General features: G+C 37.2%; 1 protein-coding gene across 1 annotated transcript; it reads left to right on the top strand.

Annotated features, from left to right (window-relative positions):
* The first annotated feature begins 3,157 nt into the window (after positions 1-3,157).
* LOC117421039 (GTP:AMP phosphotransferase AK3, mitochondrial-like) lies at positions 3,158-22,850 on the top strand. The gene is made up of 5 exons (XM_034034907.3): positions 3,158-3,551; positions 13,885-14,004; positions 16,349-16,521; positions 19,528-19,646; positions 22,233-22,850. The coding sequence occupies exons 1-5, from the start codon at positions 3,407-3,409 to the stop codon at positions 22,354-22,356; spliced, it is 681 nt and encodes a 226-aa protein (XP_033890798.3). The 5' UTR covers positions 3,158-3,406; the 3' UTR covers positions 22,357-22,850.
* Positions 22,851-23,911: the final 1,061 nt, after the last annotated feature.

The raw sequence follows: 23,911 nt of genomic DNA, 5'->3' as shown, positions 1-23,911 counted from the left end.
CAAAGGAAGACGGACAGACCATTATAACCCTTAAAAGTGTAGGTCTTTCCTTTAGAGAAATTGCAAAGAAAGCCAAGGTGTCAGTGAGTACACTTTCCTACACCATCAAAAGGCACTTGGAAACTGGAGGAAACTCTGACAGGAAGAGGTCTGGCAGACCCAAAGCCACAACAGAATCAGAGACAAGTTTGTGAGAGTCAACAGCTTGCGTGATAGGCGGCTCACAGGACAACAGCTTCAAGCACAGCTTAACACTGGTCGAAGTAAGCAAGTCTCAGTTTCAACTGTGAAGAGAAGACTTCGAGCTGCAGGTTTGACAGGTCGAGTGGCAGTAAGAAAGCCATTGCTAAGATGGCAAAATAAGAAAAAGAGGCTTGCCTGGGCCATGAAGCACCGCCAGTGGACTACTGAATGGAAGAAGGTCTTATGGACCGATGAATCAAAATTTGAAATCTTCGGTTCATCACGCAGGTTTTTTGTACGCCGTTGAGTAGGCGAAAGGATGGTTCCTTGGTGTGTGACACCAACTGTCAAACATGGAGGAGGAAGCGTGATGGTCTGGGGCTCTTTAGCTGGATCCAGAGTCGGCGACTTGCACAGAGTGAGTGGCACCCTGAACCAAAACTGCTACCACAGCATTTTGCAGCGCCATGCAATACCCTCTGGTATACGCCTAGTTGGTCAAGGGTTCATCCTACAGCAAGATAACGACTGAAAACATACCTCCAGGCTATGTCAGAACTACCTTAGAAGAAAAGAACAAGACGGTAGGCTTCAAATCATGGCATGTCCAGCACAGTCTCCAGACTTAAACCCCATCGAGCTGGTTTGGGATGAACTGGACAGGGTGAAAGCAAAGCAACCTACAAGTGCAACACATTTGTGGGAACTTCTGCAACAGTGTTGGGAAGAACTTTCCGAACAATATTTGATTTCCATTGTGGAAAGAATGCCACGAGTGTGTTCGGCTGTTATATCTGCAAAAGGTGGCTACTTTGATGAGTCACAAATTTAGATTAAATTTTGTTAAACAAAACGATTCCGTGATTTCTTTTTTATCTCCAATTGTTTATTTGTTCTATGCTTTAATTTCAGAGTACATTGAGACATTAAACTGCGTAAATTTCAATAAAAATTGGAAAAATTGAGGTGTTCTAAAACTTTTGACTGTAGTGTGTGTGTGTATATATATATATATATATATATATATATATATATATATATATATATATATATATATATATATATATATACCTTAAAACTTCAAATAATTGCCGGATCTCAAATAATCGCCTGTCTCCAATACGCATCGGGTATGCTGGCAAATACTGTAAATAAACGCCGGGTCTCTCTCATTGAAGCTGAGAAAGATGAGGAGGAGCTTGAGCATAATGAACTGCTCATAAGTGACAGTGATGATAGTGACTCTCAGGATTAATAAATAATAATAATAGAAAACGTAATTTAAGGTGGGCCTGCATGTAATGCATATTTGTTTAATGCCGTTATTGCGTTATTAAAAGTTTTGATCATTTTAAGCGCGCTTGAAAGTAGGCCAGATACAAACCTCTTGGTGTATTTTAATTAGTTTTGTTGTATTAACAATGTACAAGTTTGAGATTAAACAGTGTTTATTTTTGATAATTATACGTATTGCTTTTATTCTTCATTTTTAAAAAATATTTTAGAAGTTTGTATTATTATTATTATTATTATTATTATTATTGTTGTTGTTGTGCTGTGTAGCGTAGCCAGCATACCTGTGTTGTGACATCTACAAGGCTGTCTTAGTGGATTTAACTGTGATTATTATTATTATTATTATTATTATTATTATTATTATTATTATTATTATTATTATTATTATTAATGGTAGATCTAATTCCGTTTTTAAATACAAATTCGAACTTCTGCTTGTTCATTTTCCAACGTTTTGCATACCGTATCTTTGTTAGCCAGTGCATATAAAAATACCGTAATAATACTTTCGCTTTATACTTGAGGGTGTACAATCAATACAATGTCGTTTTGTTATAAAACAAGGTTGTGTTAGCGGCTTCTCAATGGCCGCATGAAGCTTGTGATCTAATATAATTGCCGGTCTCCAATACGCCAAGTTTTACGGTATGTATAGCGCTCAAAAGAGCCAACTTCCCAACGTTTCGGTATGTTTACATACCTTTGTCAAGGGAAAGTGTGTTTGAAAACAAACAGTGGAGGTACTTATAGGCTTTGGATGTCCTGGCAACTACACTCATTTATTTCTAATTAAATCTATTAATGTGATTCACCACATACTGTAGTTGATGATGTAATTATCTAATAGGCTATTCCTTTCTCTTTAAACCTTCAGGCATCATGGTACTGAGTTTATCCATTGATTTTCTTTTAGTCTTCTGTACATTGTCTAATTATTTTCTTTCTAAAACTAAGAATTTTAGGTGATTTCATGTTATGCTTGTTCTTTGTAAAGTGCTGAACCACTGTTTACTTTTGTATTTCATATGTTTGATAGGTGGTTCTGTATGCGTTTGTATAATGTTGTACCTGTCTCTCCGACATATTTAATTTCATTACATTTGTGTGTGTGTGTGTGTAATATATATATATATATATATATATATATATATATATATATATATATATATATATATATATATATATATGTGTGTGTGTGTGTGTGTGTGTGTGTGTGTATCGATCAATCTTTATTTTTTATAGCGCCTTTCATAGATTAAATACAGTGGAAAGTGCATAATACATGATAGTAATATATAAACACAATTCTAGTTTTACAAATACTGCTAATGCAGAAAACCACATTAGAATTGAATTTAGTAAATCTAGAGGTTTAAATCAGTTATGAACAGAATTCTCAAGTGTATGCAAAAAAAAAAAAAACACAGTCGGAGCCACTGTAGAAACTGTTACTCTGTCGTTTTTTTTATTATATTGATGAAATCATGATAAAAACGAAAAAAATCGTGACAAACAAAAGCTGCTACTTGCAAACCTTTTTTTTTTTTTTGCAGAGGCTGCAACCAGATTTTACAAATTCGTTTGTTGTAGTATTAAGTCTAAAAAGCATGGTCTAATTGTAGAACATTTAGAGTTTTTGCACGTTCCACCCGTCTCCGAAAAATAATGACTCCTGCTGATACTCTGGTCAGACTGCAGCACTGCCTCTTCCCGGAATTGCAAACTTTCTCCTCCTTCGAAGGCGTCAACATAATTCAAACAGATCGGATTCACTCCCGGAGGCATTGTTTTGCAATCTGAAGAAAACGCATCATTCATTTCTTATTTTAATGCATTTATTTACATTTATATCACATGAAGCTTCACTCAAATTCACAAAGGAAGGCGTCTTTTAAATATCCGTGTTTTTTATTTTATTTTATACATCATGGTTTTACGCTTATTTCGTGCTGTCATCATGGGACCCCCCGGCTCTGGGAAAGGCACCGTGTCTGAGCGGATTGTAAACAGTTTTGGATTGAAACACCTTTCCAGTGGAGACGTTCTAAGGACCAACATTAAAGCAAAAACAGGTACGATGTAACGGAGGGAAATTTAGTTCTCACTTGAGTCTTGCTTGGTTAAATTGACAAAAATAAAAAAAAACAAATGTAAAGTACAATAAACTGCTTTTGGGTCATCTGACAACACTCGGTTCACTTAAACCCTATCAACAACATAGAACTAATATTAATGGGGGGAAAAAAAACAAAAAAAACACATGAACATATTTAAAGAAACTGAATGTGCATGTTGTTGGCATGAATTATACTTTCTTGTATGTACCCATGTTTGAGAATGCGAACATGCGGATTTCATCGGTCCTGTGTTAGCAAATGTGACTCGCAGAAAAAGTTTTTGACAAGTGCGACTGATTTACTCACGGCTTTTGTAATATCAGCAAATGTATATGGACATTTCGGTGTATACATGGTAAATTATATTAAGATGCATCTCTAAAACAAAATTAACTCCTGGTGAATGCAGCTTTGCAAGTAGAACAAAGGTGACCTATGTTTAAAAATGTGTATGTTTGGAAATGTTGAGAATTGACACACGGTATTTGAAAAGTACATTTTGCATCAACACTTGTTTGGCTTGTATATGTCCATGTAGGTTGCATCTAGTCGAGGTGTAAGTTCTGTGGAGTGAACCAAACGACTTTAGACACGTTTTTCAAATTTCAACAATTCACTTTTGTTACACAGTCACGTAGTCAGTTGTATTTCCAATGGAGATCATAAAGGCCTCCCATCATTAGAAATCTGTTTTTTGCATCTTGCTGAAACGTTTGTGTGGGTCACTCATGTAAGGTTTTCAGACAGTAATATATATATATATATATATATATATATAATATTCGGCAACAGCTAAGTGGGTCTGGTTTCATCATTACAATCCATTAATCATAAAAGATGGATAACGAGAGAAACATACGAATTTACCTGAACAACTTGCAGTTTGATGGTATGAAACAATTAATTGCAAAAAAAAAAAACTGTCGAATGGGATCCAAACACAAGTTTCATGCAACTTTGTCAAAGGAGAGTTGATTTTGTAGAAGCAACATTGCATCATAGGATTAGTCAACCAATTAAAAGTCACAAGTAAAGTCATGTGACTGATATCTTGCTGACTAAAGGCTATGAGAAAAGGGCGGCAAAGCCAGTGTGGGATGTCATCAGTGAAAGGCTCATGTACTGTATTAATATTTTTGTGCATTGCGTTTAGGGTGACCACCCGTCCCTAATTGGGTGGGACAATCCCAAAATGTAAAGATCAAGTATCGGTCCCAGGCTTAATGCCTCGAATTCCTAGACACTCTTACAGTTTTTAGCGTCAGTCAAACCATAGCATATCTGTTTATAACACATCATAGCACCACTCCTACCACATTATTTTGAAACAATAAATATAATGTATGTATATATACCCCAGCATAAGAAATGGAAGCTGTCCCGTTTTTGCATTTTGAAAGGGTGGTCACCCTAATTGTCTTATGTATATTTACAGATATAAAAGGTATAGTTAACTAGCCATTTATATTTTAGTTGTAAAATGCACAGCGGTTCAAATAAATTGAAGGTGATAAATTTAATAGGCTTCTGTTAATAAATACAATATTTTTGCGGTAGTGAATAGATCAAGTGAGTTTTTTTTATGGCAAGCAGTTTCAATATTGGGTAGTATGGTGTTTTGTGGGCTTGTAAATATAAATACGTTGTTTACCTTTAGTTATCTGAACCCGTATGTGGTGCATTTACAGCTAAAATATAAATGGCTTTACCTTATTTCATGACTTTCCTCATGACTTTTCATTGGTTGACTAATCCTGTGATGTAATGTTGCTTCTACAAAATCAACTCTCCTTTCATAAAGTTGCCCGAAACTTGTAATTTGGATGTGACAAAAAAAAAAAAAAAAAAATTCCTTTCTACAGTTTTCTGGCAACATGTAGACTAGTGGCTCCTTGGTTTAAGTCGTCTTGCACGTGTGACCAGCACGCTTGCTTTACCTCATTTCCACAGAAAAACAAAAGTCTAGAACACTTGTTATGTAAGCCAGATATTGCTCCTAACCTGCTTATTTAATTTATATTTGGCACAGTTAAGATAAAGCTACAATTAAGGAAGGAATCATAATTATTTAGCCCATTGCATTTTGCTTTTTTTTTTTTGTGAAAGGAAACGTAGGCTATTATTTGCAACCTCAAATATTGGTTAGCACTAAAGACAGCTCTGGTTTCTAATGTGTGTCACTGTAAGAATAAATGGCAATTCTGAGGGTTTCAGGAAGTCTTTCTTTACAAATCAGTGCGAGTTGAATTAGAATCCACTCTTCAACCCTTCCTGAATACCAATTGGCCAACATTTCAGTAGTACCGGACTGGACCAGTGTGCTGTATGAACAAGAAGGGCAAGTAAAACAAGCCAAGGGAACAACACTTGAATAGAAGAAAGGATTTTTGAGGAGGTCTTTGGTTGCGTAGCTGGAAATAATCTGAGAAGAAAAAACAGCTTGATGTTTCAGTGAATGTATTGTATTGGTAAAAAACAAAATCTGATTTTAGAAGTTAATCATTTATCATTGTGCCTTTTTTGATAAGGAAGCTGTTTGTTTGGATTAATACATACAGTACACCCTCGCTATAACGGACCTGTTGGGGTCCAAACCTTTTGTTCGTTATATATGGAGGGGTTTGTTATAGCGAAAGGACAATCAAAGTGAACGATAAACTGTTGGAGTAAGTTAATGAGATGATATTGTGAATACAAGTAGAATTACATGTATCTGTTCGTCTCATGTATGCAGTATTCTGCCTTTGCTTTTTTGGTAAAGGGTGTTTGTGAAAATAGAAATTCATACAATTAACATAGTTAATGTTGATCAATTTCTATGTTGATTCATAACTGATGGTGTATTAATCAAAGCAAACTCAATTCAGCCTCATTTTCATTGCATGAATTTATAGTGTCTTAAAATACTTTTCCCAGCTATTGGTAAAATTAACTGGTCCCTATTTAAATTTGTTTTATAGTGTGTCAGTGCTCACTGAGCCCCAGACGTTTTGAAGTGCCGTAGATCTGCCCTTGTGTTCATTTGACAAACAAACATAGGTGATCTTGTTATAAGTAAATACACACCTATTCAGTCTATTTAATTGATGTAATCAGTTATTATTATTTTTAAAATCACTTAAAAATCAGGTCCTTCCTTTAATATATAACCTTGGTAAACATAATCCTGTTTAGTTATCTAAACACAGTTCATGTATTCAGATATGCCTTTGTTTAATGATTTAATTGTCCCCCTCCATTTTATTCAGTTATTTATTTGACAGTAAAGCTCACCAGATGTACTATAGTTTGACACAAAGTGATTGGAAGACAGTTGAGAGAGTTTGAATGTGCTGAAAGTTTAGCATTGGAAAGCACTTAGTGTTTACCTTGTTAGGTATACCCTTTGGGAATTAAAAGATTGTGCAGGGTCAAGATAATGATGTTGTAATATATGAAACAAAGGCCTGGTGGTAAAGCTGAAATAGGTGAAAAACAGGAATTCGGTAAGTGGGTGTTTCAAGCAAGACCATGGTCAATTTCAATTCAAACAGTGGAAGATACTAGTAACTCCATCTGCTTGACTTCAGAGCATATTCTGTACACCAGTGCCTGCCTTGAAACTTAATTAAGCATTTACAAACAAGGTGAGAACCCCAGATGTACGTTTAAGTGAGTTCACAGTTTAGATTATGCAGTGTTTTCCCTAATACGTAGTGAGATTTAACACTTCAAAAGGTTAAAGATTAATTGCTGTTTTTTAAAAATTAGTAACTAGCCCTCCAGATAAGCTGTGTATAGAGTGTTTTACGCATAACAAAAATATGAATAAAAATAATAAAATTATTTTGCTGCACAGCTTGTGTTTGCATGTTACCAAGCTTTGTGCACTTCGCTGGTTCCCGGCGTCTCAATGGTTAATTGTTAATATACTGTAAGCAATAGATAGACAATCCACTCGCTTGCAGTGCGTGTTTGTAACTGGTGAATAAGCGATTGGATTCTTGATCTTCAGGATTTCTCTGTGCTGTTTTAGTCCCCCTCAACCTAACCTACCAATTTACTGTTAACTGAATTTTTGGAAGGTAAATCTATATAATAAATAGTGCTGGGACAAATATCCGAACAAACAATGTGTGATTCCGTGGGCGTTAGCTAGGCCCCCTCTATCCTATCATCTCCTTTCATTAATTATCTACTCTATTTAAACCATTAGTCACCCGTATGTAGTCGTCTTGTGTTTTAGTTTTTGGTTCATGTATCAGACCCACATCTAAATCGATTATTTGGAATACAGAAGAATACTAACCCGTAGAAATGTTCTTTCTGGAATCAGGGAATCTCAAATGATTCCTCACAACCTGGCTTTACTTACGGATGCTTCATTTAAGAGATTTGGAGGTTTTTTAACAATCCATGGTTTTCTAGTGCATGGTCACTAGAAATCGAAAACCTATCACCACAGCTAAAATCCACAGTTCTTCAAATGTACCCAACAGTCGCAGCAGTATATATATCGGGTCATCTTTGATCAAATAAATCAATACTTTTCATGTGCGAATACAAATGTACAGTTCATATTATCAATAAAGGCCGTTCCAGTTTTCATCTGTTATTATGCAGTTACTTCGGCGGTGAATATGGATTTCAGTATAATTATTTTCTAATCCAAGCACGCCATCTACCGTGCATTTATAAAAATGCAGCTGTCGCTCTTTCTAGTATACAGATTTACAGATTTTAGTCTGGTCCCTACAGCTCTGCCAATTCCAGCAGTGACACCCCAGTTCAACCAGCTAATTTTCAAATGAACCTAACTATCAGCGGACTACTCAATACAGCGCAAGCATACATGGCTGCAGCACTTGTTACTTCCATCACCCCTCTTATTTCACCGGCTGGACCACCTATTGATTTTCTGTTCCCAAAGCAGGATTAATCCTACTCCATTTAACCAGGACTGGATCATGGATTTCATAGTTCATGCAAAGGATTCTTTTCATCTGGGACCAGCTACAATCAAATCCTATTTGTCAGGAATCCAACACCAATTTCGCTTGATGTCCATCGCTTCTCCAACCATACTATTAATCACAGCCGTCTGTCTCCTCCTGTGAGGAATTTCCAAGAACTCTCCGATTGCATCTCCTGCTCACCTGCTTATCTCTATAGACATTCTCGGCAATTTGATTTCAATTCTCTGTCAAGGCTCTTTTCTCCAATTGATGATCTAACAATGGAAGCCATATGCCTATATGCATTTTTTTATTTTTGAGATGCACCAAGTATACAGTTTCTTCTATTTCCAGTTTTCCTTCTCTGGGTATTTGCTGCAGTGATCACACGCATATTCTAGATTCCCATTTTTCAAAAGCAGATCAGCTTTCAAAAAAAAACAAAAACTCTCCTTTACGCCCATATGTTTCCATGCTGAAATATCACAGAACGTAAATCCAAATCTCCGTCTGACCCCCTGTTCATCAATGTAAACAGGTCTGTTGTATCAAGGCATTGGTTTTCTTCCCAGCTCTCTACTTTGGTTTCCAGAGCAGGATTTCCCCCTAATTCTACACTCCTCATTCATTCAGAATCAGAGCAGCCACTTCCGCAGCAAGAGCAAAGATTAACCAGCATCTAATCAAAAATATGAGATGCTGGACTTCATCAGCATTCTAAGCTTAAATTTGTTCTTCACCATCTGAAATAGCATCTGCCCATCAGTCCATTGCTAGTATGTCCAGAGTGGGGACGACCTATCCGCCTGGGCCACCAAAGGATTCCCCCTAAAAAAATAAATAAAAAGAAAGGGTGTTCTTCCTTTCCACTGTGTGGAGGGTCTTCACATAGTCAGTAGGGTACAGTTTACTGACCCCTTTGTCACTGTAGCAGGGCGAGTGCCCTGCACGTGTGTATTTAGTGTTGGTTATATAATTTGTATGTGGAATGGGTTTATTTTGTGTCATTTTGGGAGCTGATTTGTTTAATTGAATTATTGTTTACAGACGGACGCTCGATTGAGACTTGCTGCCTGCTAGGCTTGGTTGAGGGGAAGGGCAGCAGGTGATTGGCTGGGCTGGACCTCAATCAGCAGGTGGGCGGGTCTTGATCGAGTGTCCGTCAGGTTAAAAACATCCGCGGGAGATGGTTCAGGGCTGCTGCAAGGCCTGCCGTTTTCACGGCACCTTTGATTTATAGTTTGTGGTATTGTGTTTTATTTTGCACTTTTTGTACAGCTTGATGTACTGGTCCTCTGTGCGTTACCATCGCTGGTAACGTCACATGACCATCTTTATTTTACTTTCGTTTTGTGTTTCTTTGTTTGTGAATAAAACCTGCGCGCCTGTGCCGGCGTTTTCAACACCACCACCTCTGTCTCTCTGTATGCTTGAACAGCGGCTACCCACACGCGTGACACGAGGAAGACCCGGTCACAGTCACGTTAAGTGTTTTCTTTCCTTCTCGTGTTAAATGTTTTTTCTCTTTTTCTTCTTTTCTATATGCATTGGCAGTTCTCCTTTTTCTTTTCATAAACGTCTTCAGCGGGGAGCTGGGGGTCCATCCTTTGGGGGGTTAGTGATTCCACTTTCTCCAACCCTTTGTTAAGCATCGCTTCATTTACCTCATAGAGGAGGATTCTCCGTGAGTCAGAGGGGACCCCCGGCCAAACCGTTCCTTTAGCATGCATGATCCCTCGTCGTCTTCTCTTTCAGGTTCTGATGCCTCTCTTTATGTGAGGGCCCCTAAGCGATGGGACCCCTTTTCGTTTGTCGGGTCTCCTCAGAGACGGTGACCCCTCTCCTGTTTGTCGGGTTTCGTCAGTGACGAACCCCCCTTCTCTATGCCGGGCTTTTGAAGAGGCAGAACATCCCACTGTATATGTTCTAATAACTACTAACTCCATGTTTTCTTTCCAGTTCGCAAGCCTCTTCGTATGTCGGGTTATGTCAGTGACGGTGCCCCTCTTCGTATGTCGGGTCACCTCAAAGACGGTGGCCGCCCTTCTGTTTGTCGGGTCTCCTCGGCGACGGAACCCCCTTACTATTACATGTTGGGCCTTTGAAGAGGTGGAACCTCTCGTGTTTTAATATATACTAATCCATGTTTTTCTTTTCGGTTCACGAGCTTCTTGGTATGTCGGGTTACCTCAGCGACAGTAACCCCCCTCCTGTTTGTCGGGTCTCCTCAATGACGGAACCCCCCTTCTATATGTTGGGCCTTGAAGAGGCAGAGCCCCTCTCTTCATGTTTCATCTATTATTAACTCCACTTACTTAAACATCACCTCGGGGGCCTTGCTCGCGCCCTGTGAAAGATTTTTTGACATTTGAAAAAGGAAAAGGCTGTGTCCGTCAGAAATTACTTTATCTGTGAGATATATATTGTAGCAAAGCTTGGGGAGAGTCGGGATGCTTTATATATTGCTATAGCAAGGTGATCAATAAGGAACAATGTTGTTTTTTTATTTGTAGGGATGAGACGATTCATCGTGTGTCGATGCATCGCGATACTTTACAACACGATACGATACACCTCTGTGTATCGTGATACAAGCTTGAAATGAGTAGCTTACAACGGACAAAAACGTGAAATAAATGACAACAATAATAAAAAGTTTACGAAATTTAAAGAAAAAAAATACTTGGATAAAAACATAATAATAATAATAATAATAGGCCGAAATAACAAGAATGTTTTTTTTTTCTGTATTCCATTGCTAGCAAGCAGGGAATACTGACACTGTACTAAAGGCTTCAGAACAGGCTGCAGAAATGATGCCTGGCCAATGGTAGTTGAGACAGCAGTGATTCTGTCCAATGGGAGAGTAGAGGAGGCGGAGATGGCCTGCTTTGTTGTGGACAGAGAGGAATAAGGAAGCGAGCAGTGTCTGTAGAAACTCGCGGCTATGACTGTAATTTTACTAGTTGCTAGTTTTTGTATTCAATTGCTATATATCTCCTTTTGTCAGAGACAATTTTATTTCATATAAATAGACAACTATATGTTTTTCTTTTTTGTTTTACCAGTTTTAATGTATTCCTGTCCTTTTCATGCATCCTAATTGGGGCTCTACATTTAGATTTTTAACTACTGGCCCCTTGGGCCGCTGAGCTACTGTTACTGGCACGGAAGCAATTTTATCTGGCCATATATATTTATATATTTTTTCATGATGGTTTTTATTTTCAGTATGTTTCTAACTGTGTATGGTAACCAAAGAGAGCCCACGTCTCAAAAGAAAGTGGCTAAGCAAAGCCTTTCAATATATGTTACTTCAGCCATTTAACATGCACACATTTGTGTGTGCTTGTTGGAAAATGAAAATACTGTATTCAATATTTGAAAATGTATGTGTACAAATGATACTAATTTTTTCACAAGCAAACCCGCAACTGAGCTGTTACCATATGGTCACAGCAACGCTAAAACTGAATTATAATAATCCTAATTAGGGATCCATGGGTCAGTGTAGTCGAATACACGATTACACGAAAATGAACTATTCGAATAGCATATTACATATTCGAGTACACAAAAAACAGCCTTATACATTAGCTAATGCTGACGCTTAACACGTTTTATGTCAGTCTTAAACCCGTTGTTATTTGCATATTAAACGTAAGAACCCGAATTAATTACGCAATGCTTGTAATAGCAACATTCTACAGTAATCGTATTCTGTTTGAAATTGTTGTCAATTTTATTGCCTTGTTTTTAGCTAATGTTAATAGATCCCTGCATGAGTTCCTCTGTAATGACTGTACACAGCAGCTTCTGCAGCTGTTGCTAGTGACTGATAAGAAAAGGCAAGATACTTGGAGTTGGAAAAGAGTTAACATTTGCACTGACCATTAAAAGTACAACCAGGTATCCTTGTTTTGAATTATTTATAGGTTATTGAATAAACAAAGTGACTTGACTTAGATTCATCTGATGTCAGTACTTGATGGCTAGTTGTAATTAGTAATGTTAAACTATTGTAATGTTGGAATGTATTTTCTATTGTTTTGGCCAGGTTACAATATTTACACTTAAGATTATTTTATAAATATTATTTGTTAGAATTAAACAGATGTAGAATATTTAGGTTGCTATATGATAGATGTTATTGTATTCTGAATACACTACAGCAAAAAATTATTTGGTGGTTTGCGCAATATTATGCTACTGTTGCTTTAATTGGAAGAGATACACGCTGTGACGTTGCTGCTCATTGAGTTCTGTATTTTAATTCAGTAAACAAAAGGAAACACTTGTGCCTAAGGAAATAGGGTATTGAACGAAGAAATCTCGTCTTGGACATTGTTTGTACACTTCGTGAACCCGGCTAAACTTTACCTGCTTACACTGTTATGCTGCCTGCTGTACACACGCATTTGCCTTTTACTCTTGGTAGCGTAAGGGACCAGAGTTCGGGTAATCGAATACACAAAAATGTTGCACCCTGTGTATTCAAATAGGAAACTATTCGAAATTCCCATCCCTAATCCTAATAATAAACACTATTAAAACAATATTCATAATACAAAATAATAACAATCCTTCTCAGAGTGTTGTCGCTTGTGTAGCCTCACCCAGTCAGAGCCAATCTTGCTGAGTGATCCTGATAGTACCAACGAGCCCTGGAAAGATTGTGAATGGCATTTTTGACCTGAACACATCGGATCTCAAATCTAAAAGTTAGACAATTCGATCGCGTATCTGGGTGTCGATTGGGACATCTTACTGTGAGACTGGATATGATGTAAATGAAATGTTGAATTCACAACAATAAAGCTGCTGTTTTATCGGTTTATTTGTAGTTAAAATAACATTGCAGTTAAAATGTTAAGCTGTAATTTAATGCATACACCATAAGTTAGCATTAAAGTATGTACAGTATTTATTAAAAGCATGACTTTAAGTTAATGTTGCATTTTACTCAACCAAAATACAGTTTGGAGAATAAATCACTAAATGATCCAAAACCGTATCTGGAGCGCTGTTAGTAACATAACAGAACAAGCTTGAACTATTCCCTTCAAGTGAAATTCCTTATAAACATGCCTCTCAAACACTGCCTGCCGTAATTAACATGTAGAGCTTGATGCTAGTGTAATCGAGCAGAATATACAGCAGTATGCAGTTAGGAAAATGTGAAGGTAATATAAAACCAATCTTTAAGAAAACAACAGCAACCCATAAAACTTTATTGTTATTGAAAGGTAGTCTACATGAAACAAGCAAGTGACAAACAAGTTTACAACCCTATACTCCAAATAGTTGTATGTATTTTGATGCTGATTCTGTCTTGCCTCTGCTTGCCTTCACAGAAGTAGGGCTGCTGGTCAAGTCTTACATCGACCAAGGTCAGCTGGTGTCAGATGATGTCATCACTCGGCTGATCCTGCATGACCTGAAGGGTCTGGAGCAATGCAGCTGGCTGCTGGATGGTAAGAACTTTAATTTTTTTACTGTGTTTAATCTTCTAATCTTTGTAATTGTTTGTGTTTTATATTCTATTTGAAGACTGCATTAACTCACAGTTACCTTTTAACTATCGTTTTGTTTTTCTTTCTCCCCCTGCTGCCTCTGGTTGTTTGCACAGTAGTCATTACTTCAGTACTAGTCTGTGGTCAACGGTCCCCTGCTGTGGATGAACACCATGGGACATCCTCTGCATTGTGTTGTGCAGAATAAAGCTAGTCTTGCAACAGTGGTTTGAATGCCTTGATTGTAATGGTGCACATTTTGGGGATTTCTTCTAGAACACAGAACAGTGTTCAGAGGTTTATTTACCCACTCCCCATGTGAAATGGTGAAGGACTCAGAACATTAGGGGTCCATGGTATACACCCATGTGGGTCATTCCATGATCAATCACCTAAAAAGTACTCTGTTTAAATTCCTACCGCCTCAGATTGACACCAAACTCAGTGCTTAAGGTTGTTCAAGGCAAAAATAAACAGTAAATTGATGTTTTCAGCCAGATCAGTTCAAGGGGTTGATTTAGAGGGGGTCAAACTTTCCATTTTTTTTCACAGCAAACCAAAAATATTGCCTTCCTGTAACTTTGTATATGTGAAGCAGAGACTTTGACTTTAACATGATATTTTTTTCAGAATTGTTTTAGTACTGGGTTTGTTCCCAAAGGTCAAAAGTCAAAAACTTGATTTGTTTTTTAAATGTGTTTAATATAATTTTTGGATTCATGCAATTTCCAATAAATAGACACTTAAAGTCTCTAGATCAAATAGTTTGAGTAAAAGTTTGATTTAAAGGTTGGGGATCCAAAATCAAGCAGGCACAATGCATGGGGAAAACAAGGGAGGTGGATTATATGAATAAAAATGAACATGCTCACTTTAAAGATCTGTGCTATTTTGTGGCCATTGCTGTTGTGGTACCCCTGTAGATGTAAGGTGGTGTCCGTGGCTCTTGCCTAAGTCCTGTAAATGCTATACCCGGTGCTCTAAATAAGGTTTTGGGTCATTGAGTAAAATGTATTTTGGTTGAGTAAAATGCAACATTACTCATGAGTACTTTAAATACTTTAATGCTAACTTATGGGGTACGCATTACCTAAAGTCTTATAAATACAATAATACAAAAATACAATTATTCGTATTTGCTTTATTGACCACGAACAGTATGAAACAAAAACACAAACATATTTATTTTTTTATTCCAATGCTGCAGATGGAATGACTGGTACTTAATAAAAGGCCTGCATGCACATATACAGGTAGTGGACAAAAAAATGGAAACACCAATGTAAAGTCACTTAACAGGACGTTGCACCACTATGGTATCCCGCTCTGTGGAGTTCTCGGCGGACCGTTTTTGATGAAACTGGCTGCTTGCGCCCCAGGTTGAAATTTGCAGTCTATTGATCTGCAGTTGCTCGCCTGTTTTGCCTTGCACTTCGAATTAATGCACGGATATCACGATACTGGAGTATGCGCTTCCGCCCACTGTTGCCCTTTGCTGATGATGTCTTTCCCTCAGAGTTCCATGCCGACATCGAATAAACAGAAACTTTCCTTGCGGAATTGAAACTTTGACTTGGGCGTGGCTGTTTGTTATGCCTCGGCTCACTAACGGCTTCAAGCATTTTGTCTCGCTCAGCCCAGGTCAAAGCGTATTAACCCACATTCTGAGGTAGGTATGTGGTTTCACACTAAGCAGGATTGTGACCCGCTTAGCCAGGACCCGGGTCCGGACCGCGTAGGAGTGCCAGTGTGAAAGGGGCTTCAGACGGCACTGAAGAATGCAGTCGCTTATTCACCAGTCACAAACATACATTGCAAGTGACTGGATTCAATTGTAGGTTGTTTTTTTTTTTTTTAATATAAATGAAAACCCGAACTTAATGGTCATGTGTTTCTGGCAGTTCACAGATCCATTCTCTAGCTACCGCATGCAGTATATTCACAGTTGACCACTGAGACGCCTGGAATCAACGAAGAAGCTTGATAACTTGCAAACTCAAGATGTAGAGCAAAATTGCTATGTGTATTCGTTACGCATTAAATGTAATTATCATACATAATAATTTTTCAATGCATACCTGTAATACTTTAGACAGTTGTTAAAAGCAGGCTGGTCTATACCCCGGCGGAAATCTAGGATTTGGTTTAAAACACAGGAGTTGATTTTCAACTGAACAGTTAATACAGTAAATATAAATGTAGCAAATGTTATGCCTACAGACTGCTTGGCTCATGTTGCTCTTAAGCTTTATGATGTACAGGTATTTATTCCTAGGAGTAACCTGAGCTGCTTTTTAATTGAAAGGTTTCCCACGGACAGTGACGCAGGCAGAATGTCTGGACACAGTTTACCAGATAGACACTGTGCTAAACTTGAATGTGCCTTTCGAGACCATCAAAGAGCGCCTTAGCTCCCGGTGGATCCACCTAGGAAGTGGCAGAGTATACAACACCAACTTCAACCCTCCCAAAATCCCTGTAAGTTGTCTGTAACTGTCTTAGAATTACAAAAAAAAGATGCCTTTGACACCAATCGGTTCTGGAGTCTTTTGTAACGTTGGGACAAGGTTCTGAATTTTATTTTTGCTGCAAATCAAACATTTAGATTATTAAACTACGGTTTTTCTTTTAATATTTTCTTAATTTTTTACTGCTAACAGTTTTATTTTGTTCAGAAGCAGCTTTATACAGTATACATCTTGTTTCGTATTGTTTCTTTCTGTTCATATTCATTAGCCTAAACCTTAATTCCCCGGGTGTTTTGTATGAATCCAACATTACAAATATTGTCGTCTATGTACAGACGTGCTCAAATTTGTTGGTACCCTTACAGCTCATTGAAATAATGCTTCATTCCTCCTGAAAAGTGATGAAATTAAAAGCTATTTTATCATTTATACTTGCATGCCTTTGGTATGTCATAGAATAAAGCAAAGCAGCTATGAAAAGAGATGAATTATTGCTTATTCTACAAAGATATTCTAAAATGGCCTGGACACATTTGTTGGTACCCCTTAGAAAAGATAATAAATAATTGGATTATAGTGATATTTCAAACTAATTAGTTTCTTTAATTAGTATCACACATGCTTCCAATCTTGTAATCAGTCATTCAGCCTATTTAAATGGAGAAAAGTAGTCACTGTGCTGTTTGGTATCATTGTGTACACCACACTGAACATGGACCAGAGAAAGCAAAGGAGAGAGTTGTCTGAGGAGGTCAGAAAGAAAATAATAGACAAGCATGGTAAAGGCTACAAGACCATCTCCAAGCAGCTTGATGTTCCTGTGACAACAGTTGCAAATATTATTAAGAAGTTTAAGGTCCATGGAACTGTAGCCAACCTCCCTGGGCGTGGCCGCAAGAGGAAAATCGACCCCAGATTGAACAGAAGGATAGTGCAAATGGTAGAAAAAGAACCAAGGATAACTGCCAAAGAGGTACAAGCTGAACTCCAAGGTGAAGGTACGTCAGTTTCTGATCGCACCATCCGTCGCTTTTTGAGCGAAAGTGGGCTCCATGGAAGAAGACCCAGGAGGACTCCACTTTTGACAGAAAAACATAAAAAAGCCAGACTGGAATTTGCTAAAATGCATATTGACAAGCCACAATCCTTCTGGGCGAATGTCCTTTGGACAGATGAGTCAAAACTGGAGCTTTTTGGCAAGTCACATCAGCTCTATGTTCACAGACGAAAAAATGAAGCTTTCAAAGAAAAGAACACCATACCTACAGTGAAACATGGAGGAGGCTCGGTTATGTTTTGGGGCTGCTTTGCTGCGCCTGGCACAGGGTGCCTTGAATCTGTGCAGGGCACAATGAAATCTCAAGACTATCAAGGCATTCTGGAGCGAAACGTACTGCCCAGTGTCAGAAAGCTCTGTCTCAGTCGCAGGTCATGGGTCCTCCAACAGGATAATGACCCAAAACCCACAGCTAAAAGCACCCAAGAATGGATAAGAACAAAACATTGGACTATTCTGAAGTGGCCTTCTATGAGTCCTGATCTGAATCCTATCGAACATCTATGGAAAGAGCTGAAACTTGCAGTCTGTAGAAGGCACCCATCAAACCTGAGACAGCTGGAGCAGTTTGCTCAGGAAGAGTGGGCCAAACTACCTGTTAACAGGTGCAGAAGTCTCATTGAGAGCTACAGAAAACGTTTGATTGCAGTGATTGCCTCTAAAGGTTGTGCAACAAAATATTAGGTTAGCGGTCCCATCATTTTTGTCCATGCCATTTTCATTTGTTTTCTTATTTACAATATTATGTTGAATAAAAAATCAAAAGCAAAGTCTGAATTCTATTAAATATGGAATAAACAATGGTGGATGCCAATTACTTTTGTCAGTTTCAAGTTATTTCAGAGAAAATTGTGCATTCTTTGTTTTTTGTGGAGGGGTACCAACAAATTTGAGCACGTCTGTATAATACATATCTTATTTGAGGCTGAAGCAAAATAAATAATAATCAATAATGAATAAATAGATTTGTTGCGGGAGTAACCAAGCCACAGATGTGGAGCATGTCTCTGAGCTGGGAGATCAAATTGTATTTAGCTTTTATTTACTATTAACGTCACCTTGGGTAAAGGCAGCAGCTAAATAAATAATAATAATAATAATAATAAAAATAATATGTTGTCATGTTACCCATTATAGTATGCAACAAAAGAGTAACGACTACATTTGAGCTATTTATGAATAACTTCAGTATCATAAGATAATAAATTAACTAAACTACAAAGGATAATCTCTGAAAGACAGTACTTAAACTATTGTTGATTTATATATGAATGTTAAAGCTCCTTCATTTCAGTAACGGAGTACTTTGTCAGACACCAGTGCAGACCGCTACTAGTCTAGCACATGCTTAATCCATGTGACAGAAAGCACCATTTTAATCCCGGGGATCTCTCGGGTGAAAGGATATTGGCTTCTGAAACAATTGTGAAATAAGGAGTTCATATGTAACAACGTTTGTAAGTGACAAAATGGACATACACAATTTTGTGCAGTATGTACCCCCAGCGTGATTGTAAACACTCACCTCTGTACCAATTATTTTAAAATGTCTTGAAACAAGGAGGGTGCCTTTATTACAGCACGTTATTGGAGTCTTCATCAGAAGGGCAGCTCAGCTAGGTCAAAAGTTTGGAATTAAGAAAAAATGTAGACATATCATAAATGGAAAGGGACAAATCATAAGAGGTAAGGGCTCCTATTTGAAACTAGAAATTTTTGTATTTCCTTTATAATAATAATAATAATAATAAAGCAAACAGAGATCAGATAAGGCTCAGCTTTTGTTTGCTTTACTGCAAGTATAATAAGGTGTTTTCAGAACATAGATATTTTATTTGAGTTGGTGTCAACAATCATTTGGCATTGAACATTTTATATAATCCATATAGAGCCAAATACTAACCATTTAACATTAAGTGCAGGTAGTCAATGTGTTTGTTCTGTCTTGGCTTGGAAAAGGGTTTAGATGACGTTACTGGTGAGCCCTTGATACAGCGGAATGATGACAAACTGGAGACTGTCACAAGGAGGTTAAAGTCCTACGAGACGCAGACCAGACCAGTCCTTGAGTATTACAGGTATGTTTGTATTTGCACGATTCAAATAAGTGTTGAAACCAGATGTTCATCACGTCACACAGCTTAACCACTTTAACTCCAGATGTAAAAATGAAACCCCTTCCCAGCTACCAGATTTTGAAAATAATAATAATAATGTTTTCAAACCTGTAATTACTATAAAATGTTAACATATAATGAATAAAACACAAATAAATGACCTAAACTGTGTGTTTCATTAACCCTTTATGCTGCTCTGTACTACATAACCATATTCAATATAGAGATAAAAACACTTTTTTTTAACAATGAAAACAAAAATGCTGCTAATAACAATAATAATCAGTAAACAGTAATTATCAAATACAAATCAAACAACATCAAAACGTGTGCCATTATCGACTTGCTCTGTGCCATTTATTGAAATGTTCAATACAACAGAACCCGGGGTTGCCTTCGCAACCACTGCACAGTTTTCTTGTGTCTTTTCTTTTGTTTTCATTTTGTACAAATGCGTGTACACACCTACTTTGCACAGGCATTGTGATGGATCTGGCTGCCTCAATGCCTGTACCCAGTGCTGTGTTTTGATAGTATTTCGTCACAGCACTGCTATTTCAAACCAAACAGCTTCCCGTTTGCAGCTGGCTTACCTGTAAAGTAGCTGCATGCTCTTCTGTTTGTACAGTTTGTATTGTTCTTGGCTCCACATCCTCCTCATCATCATCACTGAGTGATAAGTCAGCATCACTGTCGCTGGTATCGAAATCCTCCGAACCAACTTCACTCCCGTCGCTCATTATAGAAAGACCACCTACGTTGCCATGTTTAGCTTTTGCTAAAAACTATATAAACTACAACTAAACAAATAAAACTAATAATAAAACTAAAAATAATAATTTAAAACACACTATATATATATATATATAATTTGTAAAAGTTGAATGACTTCCCGCAAAATATCTCAGTCTTCTAAACGCCCACAGGAAGATTGGAATCTCTACATGAAACGCAATTGGATACAAATGTCACCTGACCCTCCCCCGACTTTCATTGCACATTCCATAGCACTAGCACTGCCTTAGAGAATGAAACCTGAAACGCTAGACTGAGAAACCGATCATAGAATAGAATGGGAAACTTGACGTACGCAGGTACGGCATGGTACTGTAAGTGGGTTTTCATTTGACGTAGGTGCATACGTCATGGTGTTGAAGTGGTTAAGTATTGGCGATCCACTGCTTGGTAGCCTAATATTTTGCTACAAATCAAGGAGATTTTAAATGATGGACTTGCTATAGGTGTACACTCCGTACTGGGTATTTTATACTGAAAAGAAAATCTGTCAGGACAACTCTGTTAAACAAGTGAAAATGACAAAAGCACTACGATAAACTAGGCGTGCAAGAATGAAATGCAATTAGGATCAGTGATGAGCAATTCACGTAATTTGTCTGTTTGAAATAAAATTAAGGGGACCAGAATTAGGCACAGGCAAAAGATGAAGGTAAAAACAAAGATTGTTTTGTAATTAACAGCTATTTTCTGATTTTAATTATGAAAACAGAATCAGCTCAATTTGTTTAAAGGGATGTCACTTGATTAAAAATAACCCCCCAAAACTTGAAGCCCTACTTGTGTGTGTGTGTGTGTTTGTATTTACTTTTTCCAAAGTACTTGTTTTATTTCTTTTTAGCAATATGCACCTCTATTAATATGAAGTATAACCCATTATTTTAAAATAAAATACAGTGCATGGTGGGATACTATCATATTCATTTCCACTGTTCATTGTGCTGCTAGGAACTGTAACCGGACCATTATAATAGTCTGTAGACGCATTAAGCCCGCTTTGTGCTGGATTAATTAGAACGGTTTCGAGTACGGTTCTTGAGATCGGTTATATAGTGTGGACAGGGCCTTCGTGTACCTTGGGTACTAATCCATGAAAATATCAAATAAGGTTGATGGCATTACATCAAGCATAGTTGGTTAAGGAGTACTTTGATGCTGTGTTGCAGGGAAACATGCCATTTCATAATGCCATTTTCTTGTCTTATTTTTGTTTTATTGTTACATGGGGTGACCGTGAAATTTAAAATAAAGTTACAAAACTAAAATGTAATCCCAAGGTTTAGTCTCATGTTGTAACAGGCCAGCTGTTGAGTAAATTAGAAGACAGGTTGCTTGGAGAGCCATCTATAATTCGTTGATTTTACAGATGTCTCATGCTAATAGTACATACCCATTTAATTGTCCAACTAAAACTTGAGGGTAAAACATGATCTCAACAACCATAAATTAGATCCACTACATATTTCCAGGATATAAGTGCAAGCCAACGTAAATACCTTCACAGATAGCTCTTTATTTTAGTCTGACTTTATGCTGAAGAGTTCCCATGTTCAAAGTACATGAATGCCTGAGAAAGCTCTGTTTTTAATGTTTAAGCCATCTGTGATCAGTCAACAGACATATTTTAAATGGGATTTCTAATAACATGTCAACAAAATCTAATGATTTAGGAGGAGGCCTACTGTGTAAGGGACTTTAACTTTAAAACTGGAGGTGTTGATTTTTAATACGATGTGATCTTGGTTTCCACAGGAACAAAGGGGTATTGGAGACCTTCACAGGAACAGAAACCAACAAGATCTGGCCTCACATACAAACTTTTCTCTGCAGTAAAACCTCAGATGGTGACCAGAAGGCTGCAGCTGGCAAAGCTTGAAAAAATAGGCCGTTCTGAAGAAATAAGAGGGAGGATTACTCCATGGTGTGAACAAACACAAAAGGACCACTCATTGCTTGAGGGAGTAAGATCCTTTCATGGGGCCAAGACCACACCTGTGTTGGCTGAAACTAGAACTGATGTTTTCTGTTAATAAATTGGGTGGGGGGACGACGACACTGCTCAAAATAAAGATCACAATTATATTAATGTTTCAAATATTACATTGTTGATTTAAGACTTTTTTTGTTGCTGTTAATTTGATTTTATAATCATGTGTCCTAATGATTCCTGCCTTAGTACGCGCTAGCCATTACTTTTTTTGTACACCCACAGATTCTATTAAAATGTATTTCTGTGCATCACATAAATGCAATGCAGCACAAATGTAATCACAGTCTAAACCAAGTTAAAACATTTCTGTAGTGGCTTTGATCAAACAACCTATGTCACTATTGCACACTTTAAAGTAAAAAGATACTGTACCTGTAAAACATTTTGTCTTGCGCACTGTCAGTAGTTGATTTAGAAGTAGCATAGAATAACACACACACTTTTTTATATTGTGAAAATAGAAAGCAAATGCCCACTTTTTTCTCCTCTTTTTTTGTATTCATCTTGGCCCCTTGCTCTTAACCTTTAACCTGTCTCATTGTTGCCCGCTTGTAGACCAGCCCTTTTTTTTTTTTTTTTTTTTTTTTACCTAATCTTAAATATTTCTTTCAATTGTTTTTATGTATTAAAATGAAAGTAATATTTTATGACCAAATATTTTTTATTTTTTTTTAATTAGTATTTAATTTTATTTCATATTCCCACATGGAAATATACAAGTTACAGTATAAAGTACATCCTGCATTACTGGCTGAGACTTTATCAAGGTGTTCTAGTGACACTAGAAACCCATGAGCTAAAAGCTAGACTAGTACAGTGTTTATGTCTGCTATTGACCATCATAACTGTACTGTTATTGAGCACTGTATTTCCCTTGCATTTTGCATTGCTCACTATAATTGTATAGCTTGTTTTGACTGCAAAATGCATTCTTATATGATAGGTATTGTTGGTGATCAATACTGTACCACTAAATATTGCACATAGCCAACTGGAATATAACCACAAATAAACTATATGTGTTCTATGTTGTGTTCCTATTGGAATGAAATACAGTTGTGTATCTACCCAGACAGAATAACGTTTCCAACATTTTATATAGGAAAAAGACAAACACAATAAAATAAATTAACAACATCTGAAAAGTGTATTATTGAGTTAATAAAAAAAAACCTTGTCTTTAATAAGCTGCCATGAAAATATGTATCAACTGCACAAACAGCTACCTTTAACACAAACATTACAATACAGTCTAATATTTATTTGTGAAAGGTAGAAAGGGTAAATTCATCCGCTATAGAACTGATTTGTCTGTTCAGAATTTAGTTGAACTAATCTTGTGAAAACTGAAGAGACCTACTCCCCAGCAGGTCGGAGTTGTATCAGACCAATCTGAGGGTTAGTCTGAACACAGCTTTAGTGAATGAGCTGTAGTCGGGTC

The sequence above is a fragment of the Acipenser ruthenus genome, chromosome 1 (genome assembly GCF_902713425.1).
Source record: "Acipenser ruthenus chromosome 1, fAciRut3.2 maternal haplotype, whole genome shotgun sequence".
NCBI lineage: Eukaryota > Metazoa > Chordata > Actinopteri > Acipenseriformes > Acipenseridae > Acipenser > Acipenser ruthenus.
Note: the sequence above shows the minus strand (reverse complement) of the source record. Positions and strands in the feature narration are given on the sequence as shown.